General features: G+C 42.8%; 1 protein-coding gene across 3 annotated transcripts in view; it reads left to right on the forward strand.

Annotated features, from left to right (window-relative positions):
* aplp2 (amyloid beta (A4) precursor-like protein 2) overlaps window positions 1-16,352 on the forward strand; it is a 201,029-nt gene that overhangs the window by 146,795 nt on the left and 37,882 nt on the right. For 2 of the 3 annotated variants that reach the window (XM_080214733.1, XM_080214734.1), the window contains exons 7-9: window positions 324-491; window positions 9,694-9,824; window positions 15,622-15,696. In XM_080214733.1, the coding sequence (XP_080070859.1) occupies window positions 324-491; window positions 9,694-9,824; window positions 15,622-15,696 (374 nt within the window). The remainder of the gene's footprint in view (window positions 1-323; window positions 492-9,693; window positions 9,825-15,621; window positions 15,697-16,352) is intronic. The other variant, XM_080214735.1, reaches the window with a different exon arrangement.

Here is a 16,352-nt window from a genome sequence, read left to right on the forward strand (position 1 = left end):
AAAATGAAACATTTGGTGGAGTCTAGATGGATAGAGTCCAAGTACAGTTCCTGTAGTTGTAAGAGCAGAATGTTGACCGATACTGGCAGCACCTCACAGTGGAGTGTTGAGTGGTAGTGGATATCATGCTGTACCTTGTTAAATCATGACTCAGGAGTAAATTTTTGGCAACCTGTCTCTCCAAGGTTGATACCATACTTTTTACAGTGTCCAAAGCTGTGTTAAGTTTATTTACGCAGTGTGCCCTTTGCTGGGCTTATAGAATCTGTCAGGGGTTACTTGGCCTATAGCCATCTCTGATGCTTTGTCCTGTTTCCACACAGTTGTCTGCTCACAGGAGGCTGTGACTGGTCCCTGTCGGGCCATGATGCCTCGCTGGTATTTCAACATCAGCAAGAAGGAATGTGTTCGGTTCGTCTACGGAGGTTGCGGAGGCAACAGAAACAATTTTGAATCCGAGGAATACTGTATGGCTGTATGTAATAGAATAAGTAAGTCAGCCATTTGTTGAAGCAGCCAATCTGCTTAGTACCAATCTCTCCTGACCAATCAATAAGTTAACCTCGTAACCCACCAGTCCTTGTGATTTATAGACTCATTTTATCTGTCTTGAGCTTTGCTTTCACTTCCTTGTTGTAAGCTTACTGTCGCCGAGACCAGAAAGCCCTGTTGTTGACACTAATTTTCTTTGACAATTTTCATACTTTGTCTGCAGTGCCTTTCTTTTCATCTTTGTGTGGGTGTGGGCAGTGGGCTTTGCTCCTGTTCAACAAGCTTTTGAAAACCTTAGCTAATTGTGGAGAAGTGTGAATTGTTTTGAATCAATTTAAAATGTGTAATTGTACTGCTTGCTTCAGCATGTAACCCTCAAGGTATATGCAACTTGAAGTCTTGTACAAGTTGCAGGTAATGACATGATTTTAAGATGTTATTATTTGCAAATGCAGACCACGTCTCAGGTTCACATCCCTCAGTTGCCAATTACTCCAGCCTGCCATGTTTCTTCTTGCTTTGTCAGTATTCCCTGCATATGATGCACTATGAACAAGCAATCTAGTGGCTCCAGAGCAGAGGAGTATTTTGTTTGATATTTGCAGTGCTATTAAATAGTGCAGCTGCCCGCAAATCTGTTCTTTGTTCCTTTAGCCTCATCTCCATTGATTTTTCTCCTTTCTCAAATGTTGCCTATTTTCTGTGGAACTGATGTTGGTCTCCTCTTGTTATTCAGCCCTGATGACAGGTCTTACGCTGAATCCTGTCAGGTTTGAGTGCTGGGCTCAATCCACAGGTCACAGCAGTAGTTAGTGAATAATCTGAAATTCAGGCCTATATTTTCAATTGTAGCAGATCCACAAATTGAGTTAAAAGTGGTGTTGGAATATGAGACTGTTGATTTGTATGACACAACTGGATAAATTTACTGAATACTAAACGGAGAACTGTTTTATTTGAATCTAATAATTAGGTACTAATTTATGTTGATAGCCTTGGAAAATAGAAGCTCTCAACCACATTGTACAAAGTGTGGACTCCAGTGCTGGAGTATGGCTTTGAATATTTGTGTATCTAATACAGGCCCATGTATGGAATTTATCTTGCATTACAGCTGAAATTTTGCAAAAATATTTAATATTCTAGTAAAGCCCACATGCATAACTGTGCACAAGCACTCTACATGGACTTTGTCCAACTCTCTATTATAGCTTTCATCTAAATCATGTTCGAAACCTTAGCATTATAGAGTTATTTACAGCACATAGGGGAGGCAATTCAGTCCATGAAGCCTGTGCCAGCTCTCTGGAGCAGTTCAGTCATTCTCATTCCCTTGCTCTTTCCCTGTAGATCTGCCACTTTATTTCCTTCAAATACCCATTTTTGAAATTGTTCATCTCTGCTTCCAGCATCCTCATGCGGCAAGTTCTAAGTTATTAGTACTCAACTGGTTAAAAAAAAATTCTCACATTCCCCCTGCATCTCTTCAACAAATTCTTAAATCTGTGACCCCCAACAACCCCTCTCCAAATTTTGTCCAATAAACTGATAGGAGCAATTTCATTATTTGATCTAAATCTAGTGTAATCTTGTACATTTCTGTCAAATCTTCCCATAATCTCCTTTGTTCCAGAGAAAAACATGACCAGAACTGGACACATTATTGTAGTTGTAGCTAAAGTCTAACAGGTTTATTTGGTAGCAAAAGCCACTAGCTTTCGGAGCGCTTGCTGTCCCTTCATCAAGTGAGTGGGAGCTCTATTCACAAACTGGACATATAAAGACACAAACTCAATTTACAAAATCCTGATTGGAATGTGAGTCTTTACAGGTAATCAAGTCTTAAAGGTATAGACAATGTGAGTGGAGAGAGCATTAAGCACAGGTTAAAGAGATGTGTATTGTTTCCAGACAGGACAGTTAGTGAGATTTTGCAAGTCCAGGCAAGTCGTGGGGGTTACAGGTAGTGTGACATGAACCCAAGATCCCGGTTGAGGTTGTCCTCGTGTGGAATTTGGCTATCAGTCTCTGCGCAACAACTCTGCGCTGTCATGTGTCGTGAAGGCTGCCTCACAGAATAAAGATCAGAGGCTGAATGTCAGTGTCCGCTGAAGTGTTCCCCACCAGGAAGTTTTGGACTCGTGGTGAACAGTCACTGAAACAACTATATGATGACATCAACAAGTTCCATCCCACCATCAGACTCACCACAGACTATTCTCCAGAATCAGCTGCATTCTTGGACACACATTTCCATTAAGGATGGTCACCTCAGCACTTCACTGTACTGCAAACCCACGGATAACCTCACGATGCTCCGTTTCTCCAACTTCCACCCTAAACACATTAAAGAAGCCATCCCCTGTAGACAAGCCCTCTGTATACACAGGATCTGCTCAGATGAGGATCGCAAAAGACACCTCCAGATGCTGAAAGATGCCCTCATAAGAACAGGATATGGCGCTCGACTCATCGATCGACAGTTCCGACACGCCATAGCAAAAAACCGCACTGATCTCCTCAGAAGACAAACAAGGGACACAGTGGACAGAGCACCCTTCATCGTCCAGTACTTCCCCAGAATGGAGAAGCTACGACATCTTCTCTCGGGCTTTCAACATATCATTGAAGACGATGAACATCTCGCCAAGGCCAATCCCACACCCCCACTGCTTGCCTTCAAACAACAGCACAACCTCATACTGACCATTGTCTGCAGCAAACTACCCAGCCTTCAGGAGAACAGTGAACTCAACACCACACGACCCTGCCACAGCAATCTCTGCAAGACATGCCGGATCATCGACACGGATGCCATCATCTCACGTGAGAACACCATCCACCAGGTACACGGTACATACTCTTGCAACTCGGCCAATGTTGTCTACCTGGTACGTTGCAGGAAAGGATGTCCCGAGGCATGATATGTTGGGGAGACCATGCAGACGATATAACACTGGATGAATGAAAACTGCTAGACAATCACCAAGCAAGACTCTTCCTGTTGGGGAACACTTCAGCGGTCACAGGCATTCAGTCTCTGATCTTTGGGCAAGCGCTGTCCAAGGCAACCTTCATGACACGTGACAGGACAGAATTGCTGAGCAGAGACTGATAGCCAAGTTCCGCACACATGAGGACAGCCTCAACTGGGATCTTGGGTTCATGTCACACTAAGGTACTGGAGAGACTCTAAACTAGAAAGGCTGGGGGGAGGGAGTCAAGATAAGGTGACTGAGAGCGAGGAGGTTAGCTCGCAAATAGAGAAGGATCGTAGACTGTGTAAGAGAGAGGAGAGAAGGGGAGCGCTCAGACCAAAGGTCTGGGATGTATCTATTTTAACGCTGGGAGTATAGTGAATAAAGTGGATGAGTTTAGAGTGTGAATTGCTGCTTGGGAATGTGATGTTGTGGCCATTACAGAAACTTGGATGTCTCAGGGACAAGACTGGGTACTTCAGGTGCCGGGATTCCGATATTTCAGAAAGGACAGGGAGGGAGGCAAAAGACCGAGGGGGAGTGGCACTGTCGATCAGGGATAGTGTCACAGCTGTAAACAAGGTTGACACCGTGGAGGGATTGTCTACGGAGTCTCTGTGGGTGGAAATTAGGAACAGGAAGGGGTTGGTAACTTTGCTGGGTGTTTTCTATAGACCGCCCAATAGTAACAGGGATGTTGAGGTGCAGATAGGGAAACAGATCCTGGAGGGATGTCGTAATAACAGAGTTGTCGTGATGGGAGACTTTAATTTCCCAAACATCGATTGGAATATATCTAGGGTAAGGGGTTTGGATGGGGAGGAGTTTGTTAGATGTGCTCAGGAGGGTCTCCTGACACAGTACGTGGATAAGCCTACGAGAGGAGAGGCTGTACTTGATCTGGTACTGGCTAATGAACCTGGACAGGTGTTGGATGTCTTGGTGAGAGCGCATCTTGGGGATAGTGATGATAATTCTATCTGCTTCACGATAGCATTGGAAAGAGATAGGATCAGGCAGGCTAGGAAAATGTTAATCTGGAGTAAGGGGAAATATGAAGCCATCAGGCAGGAAATTAGACGAGTAAATTGGAACGAGGTACTCTTGGGGAAAAGTACCAAAGGAAGGTAGCGGATTTTCAAGGAATGTTCGTCTGGAGCTCTGCATGACAACGTTCCGATGAAACGGAGTTTTGGTAGGTAACGGGAACCGTGGTGCACAAAGGTTGTAATGAACCTAGTCAGAAAGAAGAAAGATGTACAAAAGGTTCGGAGGGCTCGGCAATGTTAAGGATCTGGAGGAGTATACGGGTTGTAGGAAGGAGCTTAAAAAGGAAATTAGGAGAGCCAGAAGGGGTCGTGAGAAGGCCTTGGTGGGTAAGATTAAGGAGAGCCCCAAGGCGTTCTACAAATATGTGAAGACTAAAAGGATGAGATCTGAAGGAATAGGACCTATAAAAGGTGAAGGGGGAAAAGTTTGTTCGGAACCGGTAGAAATGGCAGAAGTGCTTAATGAATACTTTACCTCGGTATTCATGGTGGAAAATGATCTTGGAGGTTGTACTGCAGGTTTGAAGGCGGACTGAAAAGATTGAGTATGTGGACGTTAAGAAAGAGGATGTGTTGGAACTTTTGAATAGCATCGAGATAGATAAGTCGCCGGGACTGGATGGGATCTACCCCAGGTTACTGGAAGGCAAGGGAAGAGATTGCAGAGCCTCTGGCAAAGATCTTTGCGTCGTCAGTGGAGATGGGAGAGGTTTTGGACGATTGTGGGTGTGGTTCCTATATTCAAGAAAGGGAACAGGGATAGCCCAGGAAATTACTGACCGGTGAGTCTAACCTCAGCGATTGGTAAGTTGATGGAGAGGATCCTGGGGGACAGGATTTATGAACATTTAGAGAAGTTTAGTATGATCAAAAGTAGTCAGCATGACTTTGTCAAGGGCAGGTTGTGCCTTACGAGCCTGGTTGAGTTCTTTGAAAATGTGACTGAACACATTGACGAAGGAAGAGTGGTGGACGTGGTTTACATGGACTTCAGCAAGGCCCCCATGCAAGACGACTTGAGAAAGTGAGAGGGCGTGGGATCCAAGTGGCTGTTGCCTTGTGGATCCAGAACTGGCTTGTCTGCAGAAGGCAGAGAGTGGTTGTGGATGGGTCTTTTTCTGCATGGAGGTTGGTCACCAGTGGAGTGCCCCAGGGATCTGTTCTGGGACCCTTGCTGTTTGTCATTTTCATAAATGACCCGAATGAGGAAGTGGAGGGATGGGTTGGTATGTTTGCCGACGACATGAAGGTTGGTGGTGTTGTGGATAGTCTGGAGGAATGTCAGAAGTTGCAGCGAGACATAGGATGCAAGACTGGGCGTAGAAGTGGCAGATGGACTTCAACATGGATAAATGTGTAGTGGTCCATTTTGGCAGGTCCAATGGGATGAGGGAGTATAATATCAAGGGTACGACTCTTAAGAGTGTAGAGGATCAGAAGGACCTTGGGGTCCGGGTCCATAGGACTCTTAAATCGGCCTCGCAGGTGGAGGTTGTGGTCAAGAAGGCGTATAGTGTACTCGCCCTTATTAATCGAGGGGTTGAGTTTTGGAGTCGGGAGATAATGCTGCAGCTTTATAAGACCCTAGTCAGACCCTACTTGGAGTACGTGCGCAGTTCTGGCCGCCTCATTACAAGAAAGATGTGGAAGGGTGCAGCAGAGATTTACATGGATGTTGCCTGGATTGCGTGGCATGCCTTATGAGGATAGGTTGAGGGAGCTTGGTCTTTTCTCCCTGGAGAGACGAAGGATGAGAGGTGACCTGATAGAGGATTACAAGATGTTGAGAGGCAGGTGGATTCTCGGAGGCTATTTCCCAGTGCTGAAATGGTTGCTACGAGAGGACACAGGTTTAAGGTGCTGGGGAGTAGGTACAAAGATGTCAGGGGTAAGGTTTTCACTGAGGGTGGTGGGTGAGTGCAATCGGCTGCCGTCGGTGGTGGTGGAGGCGAACTCGTTGGGGTCTTTTAAGAGACTTCTAGATGAGTACATGGGATTTAATGGGATTGAGAGTTATAGATAGGCCTTGTAGGTCAGCGCAACTTGTGGGCCGAAGGGCCTTTTGCACTGTAGTTTTCTATGTTCTGTGTTCTGTCCGTAATCCCCATGACTTGCCTGGACTTGCAAAATCTCACTAACTGCCCTGTCTGGGGACAATATACATCTCTTTAACCTGTGCTTAATGCTCTCTCCACTCAAATTGTCTATACCTTTAAGACTTGATTACATGTAAAGTCTTTCATTCCAATCATGATTTTGTAAGTTGGGTTTGTGCCTTTATATGCCCTGTTTGTGAATAGAACTCTCATTTACCTGACGAAGGGGCAGCAAGCGCTCTGAAAACTAGTGGCTTTTGCTACCAAATAAATCTTCTAGAATTTAACCTGGTGTTGTGAAACTTCTTACTTTGTTTACCCCAATCCAATGCTGGCCTAAACCAGAGTTTTATAAAGATTTAACATCATTTCCCTGCTTTTATACTCAGTGCCCCTTTGTAAATTCAACACTCACACAGGCTTTGCTAATTACTCTCGCAATATTTCCTGCCGTGAAGATATATTGCCTCTCCCTTCTGGCAAAATGTATCACACGCTTTAGTCATATCCTGTTTAATTTTCTGTCTCTGCATTTATGTAGTATTCTCGGATGGCAACCATTGGATGACATTGCCTTTTCCATTTTGAGTGCCTTAACTCTTCAACGCTGCCACTTGGTATTGAGTTTCTTACAAATTTTATTGGTTTCCTTGCAAGACCAAACGCACTCATCAGTTAGTCAGATTCTGAGGGAATGAGATCCTTAAATAAAATATTTTGCCTTTGCATGTGTGCGCTACAAACCTCTCGATCTTTTGTAATCAGCAATCCAGAGGCATTGAAATAAACCCTTGGGGAGGAAAACATCAAGAAAATTTTCATGACAAGTAAAATACTCAGAAAATACTCATCATTCTGTGACTTAGTTTGAAAGTTAGAGACTTCATTCATGGACAAGAATTTGGATTAAATAGTGTGGACCCACAAAATTTCTCCTCTCACATGATTCCACAACCATAAATGACTCACCTCGCTCTAACCTGCAAGCTGCTGACAAAAAGAATGTTGTTTGGTCAACAGCGTAAGACTATTGCTAAATGCTGGATGGACAAGACCGTTGTGCCTCCCTAGTACATGGTGGTTTTGACTGCATTCCATTCACAGCAATTTCTCATCTCAAGTTTCTTCCTTGGACTATTACAGCTAAGGCTTTGAGAAAGAGAGATGAGTGGATGGAGCTTCAAATTTTGCCAAGTTTCTTACTACTATCTCAATCCTGTCCTTGTTGGAAAGTTCATTGGCACTTTACTAGTTCCAAAATACACCATTAAAATGGATAAAGCCATGCGTTTGAAGATGTCGAAAGCAAGCTCCTTAAATTCTGAGTAAATTTTGCTTTTGTTTTTGACCATCCCTTCCAGGAAAATGCAATAAATGTTCAAAAACATGTAAAAAGTTGCTTTTGATTTGATTTCTGACTGTCACATGTATTGGTATACAGTGAAAAGTATTGTTTCTTGCATACATTTCAGACACCATACCATGCATTGAGTACATAGGGGAGAAGGAAAGGAGAGGGTGTCATTAATAGACAGTTTAAAAGAGTTAGAGAACAGTTTTAAAAGCATAGAATGAGAGTAAAAGATAAAATTGAAGGCTATGCTGGGGGCAGCTCGCAAGGAGTCGCCATGTTCCAATGCCATCTTAAACGTTTTTCTCCTTTTTCAGTGCTGGCATAATTGTTGCTCATAACTTTAAGGGCTGGGCTCAGAGCCCCAAGATTGAGTTGGAATTCCATCATAGAGAATTTGCATTAATGTTAAACAAATATTTGTTAATAAAAACCTTGTAGCAGTAAAGATGGATTATACTTAAAAACTCACTTGCTTCTACTCAATTCAGGAAAGGAAACCCGCTGCCCTCACCTAGTCTGATCTGAATGTTACTTCAGTCTGTACTATCCTGTTTGATTCTTCATTATTTTCTCAAGTGGCGTAGAAAAGCATTCATTTGTGTTAAACTGATTCAAGAAGAAGACACGCAACCACTGTGTCAGCAGTTTATAGATGAACAATGAATCCTGGGATTGGCAGAAACACCAGCATTCTGGGGAAGCACAAGAGAGGTGATGGTGTAGTGATCTTGTCACTGGACTGCAATCCAAAGACCCAAGGTAATGCCCTCGGGACTTGGGTTCAAATCTCACCAAGGCAGATGGTGAAATCAATAAAAGATAGTAAGAAGCGCACAAACAGCTGGGAGAGACAAGATTCTGAGTGAGATGCAGTCCAAGTGACATTTTTTAAAATTCATTCATGGTGAGAATCTGGAACTCATTGCTGGATGTGGAAAGTCTCTCTAGTTTACCACACAGAAATACAGGCAGGGGCTTGCATTTGGATTCAAAAGTCCAAATTTGTGAGGATTTGAAACATTGCTGGCAGATCCGCTTATCTTGTGCCAGTGGGAAAATTTCCATGGAAAATCCTCACTGTGAAAGAGTGTTGTGGCTTAAAAGTTATGATGTTGGGAAAGGAAATAAATGGAAATAAACCTTTGAGAACTAAGAATCAGTTTTTAGTAGATTTGGGAAAATCAAATCCCAATTTAAGGGACAGTGTAAAGCATACTCTGAGGTCAGCTTAGGAACAGAAAATGCTGGAAAATCTCAGCAAGTCTGTCAGCATCTGTGGAGAGAGAAACAGAGTTAATATTTCAAATCTAAATGACCCTTCTGTTCCGGAAGGATTACTTAGACTCGAAACGTTAGTTCTGTTCTCGCTTCACAGATGCTGTCAGACGTGCTGTGATTGTCCAGTGTTTTCTGCTTTTGTTTCAGATTCCAGCATCCACAGAAATTTGCTTTTATCCATGGAGTTGCCTTTTGGTTGTGTTAAAAAGAAAAGGGAAAAACATTGTTCTTAGTTTAAATTTTAATTTTTCTAAACTATCTGCAAAATTATAGAATGTTCAGTGCTTTGTAGGTGGAGATTTGTAACCAATATTTAGAACTTGTCTTGACAAAAAGAAACCAAGGAAGTTGCTTTTTGTAAAAGATGAAAACTAACATTGAAGTGTCTGTGGTGTAAGTCTGAGCTTGCAGAAGGTGAGGAGTCTGACTCGTGTCTTTTTTTGCAGTTCTGTCCACACGTCAACCAACTGATGAGGTGGATGTTTATTTTGAGACACCTGCTGATGAAAATGAACACGCTCGTTTTGCGAAGGCGAAACAGCAACTGGAGGTCCGACATCGTGACCGCATGGATAAGGTAATAGGTACACTTATGAGCATTTGTGTTAGCTTAGTTTTTGAAGTGAGATTTGTCAGTAATCTGTCTGGAATGTCCTAATTATACCCTCCCATTATTTCATATGAAGGTAGTGTTGTTATACTTTGATAACCAGGTCATGAAGGAAGGGAACGGAGCCTGCCTTTACTTAGAGTCAAGGAGTAATGGAGTTACACATGCAGGAAAGGCCCTTTGAGTTTAAAATTGCGTTAATCCTGTTTCCAGCTCTTGTCCCATATCATTGACTGTTATGCTATTTTAAGTGCTCATTCAAATGTTTTTTAAAGGTTGTCAGGCTTCTGGCCTCCAGGCAGTGCATTCCAGATTCTCATTGCCGCCTTTTAGAATTTCAGAATTTAGAATCATACAGTGCAGAAAGAGGCCATTCGGTCCATCGATGCCCCCTGATGATTGACCCCTTAACTAAGGGGACCAGCTGCTCCCTATTCAGTGTCCATAACCCTCATAATCTTATACACCTCGATCATGTCCCCCCTCAGCTTTCTCTGGTCTAAAGAAAACAATCCAAGCCTATCTAGTCTTTCCTCAAATGTTCCATCTCAGACAACATCCTGGTGACCCTCCTCTGTAACCACCTCTAGTGCAATCTCATCCATCCTATAGTGAGGTGACCTGAACTGTACACAGTACTTTCAGTGTGGTCTCATCAATGCTGTGTACAACTCCAACATTTACCTCCTTGCTAACTGTGTCCATGTCAATTCCTTGCTAAGACAATCCAAAAATGATCTCATTACCCTACGTTCTCCCCAGATCCTTGTGTAATGTTTGCTTCTTTTGATCACATCTCTTTATGGGGAGATTTAACAAATGGAAAGGAAATTCATTTAATTCTTTGTAACTATTGATGAAAAACTACATTCAAAATGAGCATCTCATTTTCCCAAAACTGTGTGACTCGAATGTGTTAAATCAGTAATACAAAGAAGGGGGTCTGAATGGTAGCCCTCCCAGCATTTATCCCACATTTAAACAAGTAATTTACTCAACATTGTTTCATGTAAGACCTTGTTTTGTTATCCTCTGCCAGTTCTTTGAAAGGAAATATCAAATAAATAGGATTGATACAATGAAACAGACTGATTTATCAGATTTTAGTAATCACGGATTATTTGATCTGTTGAGATCATTGTACTGCAGCAGCTTATGATCACCTACCAAGCATCTTCACCTACATCAGTATCTCAGATTGCTAACACACAAGCACACTTTTGTCTTGGAACAAAAGAAAGTGTTTTTATTAAGTAAAACTGTGAGTTTTCTGCTGGTAAAGAAGCATTTTGTGCCTGGATGCAGCAAGTTCTGGATAGCATTCAGACGTGGGCTGATAAATGGTAAATAACCTTAGTGTGACAAAGTCCACCTTCCACCTACAAATGCCAGGCAATGATCACCTCCAATAAGAGATATACATACATTCCTTTGACATTCGATGGTATTGAATTTCCCACCAACAAATTCCTGGTGGTCACCAATGGCCAGAAACTTAACTAGACTGATCAAATAAATACATAATCAAAATTGTTTTCAGGCCTGAAACCTCTTCACCGTTGGAGTCATACCTAACACAAAGGAAGATGATTCAGGTTGTTCAAGGTCACTGGTCTTAGTTGCAGGAATTTTTTGCAGGAGTTCCCCAGCATATTGCCCATGGTCCAACCATCTGCTTCATCAGTGGCCTTCCCTCCATCATAAGGGGTGGGGGGGGAGGGAGGGGGCGATGTTTGTAGATGACTGCGCAATACTCAGCACCATTCTTGATTTCTCAGATACTGAAACAGCCCATGTCCATTTGCAGCAAACGTGAACAATAGTCAGGCTTGGGCAGATAAATCATAGAAAAATTATAGAAACCCTACAGTACAGAAAGAGGCCTTTCTACCTATCGAGTCTGTACTGACCACAACCCCAACCAGGCCCTACCGCCATATATTTACCCACTAATCCTGCTAACCTACACATCTCAGGACACTAAGGACAATTTTTTGCATGGCCAATCACCCTAACCTGTACATCTTTGGACTGTGGGAAGAAACTGGAGGAAACCCACGCAGACATGAGAATGTGCAGACTCCACACACAGTGACCCAAGCCAGGAATCGAACCCAGGTCTCTGGAGCTGTGAAGCAGCAGTGCTTAACCACTGTGTGACCGTGCCGCCCGTTGGCAAGTACTGGCAAGTAACATCCATTGCATGTAAGTGCCAGGAAATGACCATCTGCAACAAAAAGAATCTAACCATCTCCCTTGTTGACGTTCATTAGCATTACCATAACTGAGTCCTCACTACCAACATCTATTTAGGCGTTTAATTATTATGGCTAGAAGAGCAGGACAGACTGCGAATTCTACAGCGCATAACTCACCTTCTGACTCCCCAAAATGGGCAGCACGGTGACAGAGTGGTTGTCACTGCTGCCTCTCAGCAGCAGGAACCCGAGTTCAATTCCCGCTTGGGTCACTGTATCTGTGCAGTTTGCATGTTCTCCCCGTGTCAGTGTGAGTTTCCTCCAGGTGCTCCAGTTTCCTCCCACAGCCCAAAAGATGTGGTGGTTAGGTGCATTGGCTTTGCCATATTTTCCCTCAGTGTACCCGAATAGGCGCTGGAGTGTAGCGACTAGGGGATTTTCACAATAACTTCATTCCTCTGTTAATGTAAGCCTACTTGTGACCCTAATAAATAAACTTATAAACAAAGTCTGTCTTCCATCAACAAGACACAAGTCAGGATGTGATGGAAAAGTCAGGAGTATGATGGAATACTGTCCACTTGCTTGAAAGAGTGCAACTCCAACAACACTCAAGAAGTTTGACACCATACAGTAGAATGCAGCTTTTATGATTGCTAACCCTTCTACAAACAATTGCTCCTTCCACCACCGACACAGTGGCAGCCATGTATACCATCTCTCAGCTGCACCGCAGCTACTCACCAATGCTTCTTTGACGCACTTTCCAAACTTTCAACCTCTACCTAGATGGACAAGAGCAGCAGATGTATGGGAACACACATCTGTAACTTGCTGCAACTCCCTGCGACTTCCTCTGCAAGCCACTCATCATCCTGACCTGGAAATATATTGCTGTTGCTAGATCAAAGTCCTGAAATTTCTTTACAGCACTGTAGTTGTTCCTACACAACATGTACTGCAGCATTCAAGAAGATAGCATAGCACCACTTTCTCAAGGGCAGTTAGTAATGGGTAATAAATACTGGGCAGCTGAAGTGAATAACCTGACACTTCCCCACATTCTGCTCACTTAACTGGTCTATCTCTCTTTGTGGCTTCTCTGTGTTCTCATCACAGCTGATGTTTCCATCTTATTATGTATTGTCAAAAAACTTAGATACATAATTTGTCTTTTCATCTAAATAATTAATATAGATTGCAAATAGTTGAGGGCCCCGTATTGATCCTTGCAGCACTCCACTAGAGACTGCTACTGAGATGTTATCCACAACACCATGAACTTCTACTTTCCACAGTAACCTTTGATGTGGTATCTTATCAAATGCCTCTTGGTGAATACAGTACAATCACCGGTTCCCCTTTATCCATAGCACATTACTTCAGAAAACTCCATTAAAGTGGTTAAACATGATTTATTTTCACAAAATCATGTTGACCATGCCTGATTATCCCATATTTCCCAAAGCACACTGCTATAACATTTTTTTAACGTTTTCCCAATGACAGCTGTTAAGCTAATTGACCTGTTGTTTCTGGCTTTCTGTCTCCCTTTTTGAATAAAGGAGTTACGTTTGGTATTTGCCAAATTAATGTGAGAATTTTGGAAAATTAAAACCAACAAATCTACTGTTCTACCACCTGTTTATTTTAAGACGCAAGGATGAAACCCAACAGGATTTGAGGAATTGTCAGCCCGCAGTTCCAGAAATTTTCTCAGTACACGAATTTTCTCAATATCACTTCCCCGGTAATTGTAATTTTCTCAAGTTCCTTCCTTCCGTTTCTTGATTTACATCTATTTCTGGGATATTATTTATCTTTTTGTGAAGATTTTTTTATTCATTCTTGGGACATGTGTGTTGCTGGCTGGCCAGCATTTATTGCCCTTCCTTAGTTGCCTAAGGCCAGTTGAGAGTCAACCACGTTGCTGTGGCTCTGGAGTTCCATGTAGGCCTGACCAGGTAAGGATGGCAGATTTCCTTCCCTAAAGGACATTAGTGAACCAGTTGGGGGCAACTAGATGAGTACACGAATAGGATGGGAGTGGAAGGATACAGATTCTGTAAGTGCATACTGTTTAGTTTGATGAGGCAGGCATCATTATTCGCACATACTTAGAGGGCTGAAGAGCCTGTTCCTGTGCTGTAATTTTCTTTGTTCTTTATTACAGTGTGTCCCCCCCCCCAATTATTACATTGACTTTGTAAAAAAAACTCCAGTAGTCTCTTGTTTGCTGCAATGTCCAACTACATAAGTTCGGGGAGGCTTTAAACTACTCGCAGCACCATTTTCAGGTTCTTGTTATTCCAAATCATAGTATTCTACTTAATGTCCTTATGTCATCCTCTCCTATCAAGGTTACTTCACTTCCTATGCCACTCTGTTTTTATGAAATGTTGTCTCTCCCGGAATATTGTACACTGGGCCTGCCTCATAGCACCAGGGACCCAGGTTCGATTCCCAGCTTGGGTCACTGTCTGTATGAAATATGCACATTCTCCCCGTATCTGTGTAGGTTTCTTCTGGATGCTCCTGTTTCCTCCCACAATCCAAAGATATGCAGGTTGGTTGGATTGGAAATGATAAATTGTCCATTCATGTCAGGGGGATTAGCAGGGTAAATATATAGGATTACAGGGTTAGGGCCTGAGTGAAATTGTTGTATGTGCAGGCTCGATGGGCTGAATGGCCTCCTTCTGCATAGTTGGGATTCTAATATTGATTCTCCAGATCTGGTCACTCAATTTCTGCAATGGCTTCTCCAACTTGCTACAATTCTTTATACCTGGAAATCATTTTGGAAATCTCCTTTGCAACTCTGTCATTCTTCCTTAAGTGTTGGGTGCAGTATCACATAATTGTTACAGCAATAGGGAGGCTATTCAGCCTTTTGTGTTTGCACTGGCTCACGAAATGAATAATTCACTTGGTACCATTCCCTGACCACCTTATATCACACTGCACCTTCTTCCTTATCACCTGCCTTTTTTTATTGGCGAAATTCTCTGTACTGTGCCATACAAAGAACAACCCAGCACGGGAAACAGGCCCTTCGGCCCAACGAGCCCGCGCCGCCGCATCACCCTACACCTATTCTACCCTGCATGTCTACGAATGGAACCCCTAACTTAGCCAGATTCAGGGGAGAATAGTGTCAATTTGGTACATACATACAGTGGACAAAAGGAAAATATTAATGATGTGGGAGAGAGGGAAATAAATTTTCAGGTTGATGACCTTTCACTGATGCTGTCTGACCTCTGGAGTATTTCCAGCATTTGTTATTTCAGATGATAACAGATTGCTGTGCTGATTGTTGTAACACTTGTTCCATTATGGTGGACTTGGTCACTGTAATGATGGATGTCACTCCAGGACCACTGACGTCACTGTTATTTCAATGGTCTTTAAAGCCTGTAGAGTTGATTATTTTAGCAGTGTTTCTGATTCTTGGATCTGTGCCAGTGGCTGTTGCTTTTTTTTTTCCCCTCTGTTAAGAACTCTCTGGGGCAAATATTTCTGTAGTTCCCCAACTGACACTTAAATTTTTGCTTCTAAATTAGGTAAGAGAGGAGTGGGAAGAAGCTGAACGACAAGCGAAGAACCTGCCAAGAACAGAAAGACAGCTGTTGGTTCAGGTATGAGCACATTCCCATGTGATCATTTTACTTTAGAAGCTCAGGTTTATGTTCTGTTTTTGCTGTGTGGAATTCTGGAAAAGTAACCAGTAGCGGCAGTCTGTTTAGAAGAATTGTTTAGCAAGCTGTTTGTGTTTTTATTACCTGATGGTGACATCTTTTAAGTGAACTATATCCTGTGCCATTTTCACTCGCTCAAAATTAGCAATTAGGGTCAGAAGTGGGATGTTTACTGATGATTGCACAATATTCAGCATAGGGCTCCTGAAACAGTCCATGTCCATTAAAGCTTGAGCTGATAAGTGACAAATAATGTGCCCCACGTGTACAACGCAATAACCTCTCCAACAAAAGAAAATCTAACAATCTCACCTTGACATTTAATGGCATTACCATCACTAAATCTCCAACTGTCAACATTCTGGTGAGCAGTGAATGAGTAACTTAACTACTGACCCCCCACAGTCTACACATCACAAGTCAGGAGTATAATCGGATACTCTCCACTTGCCTGTATGAGTGCAAAAAGCTCAACATCCTCCAGCACGAAGCAGCCTGGTTAATTGCTACCCTTCCATAAACATTTAATCCGTCCACCAGCGGCGAATAGCAGTAGTTGTGTAGACCAAGATGCACTGCAGCAACTCACTAAAGTT

The sequence above is a fragment of the Carcharhinus amblyrhynchos genome, chromosome 29 (assembly GCF_965287045.1).
Source record: "Carcharhinus amblyrhynchos chromosome 29, sCarAmb.v2.hapA, whole genome shotgun sequence".
Taxonomy (NCBI): Eukaryota; Metazoa; Chordata; class Chondrichthyes; order Carcharhiniformes; family Carcharhinidae; genus Carcharhinus; species Carcharhinus amblyrhynchos.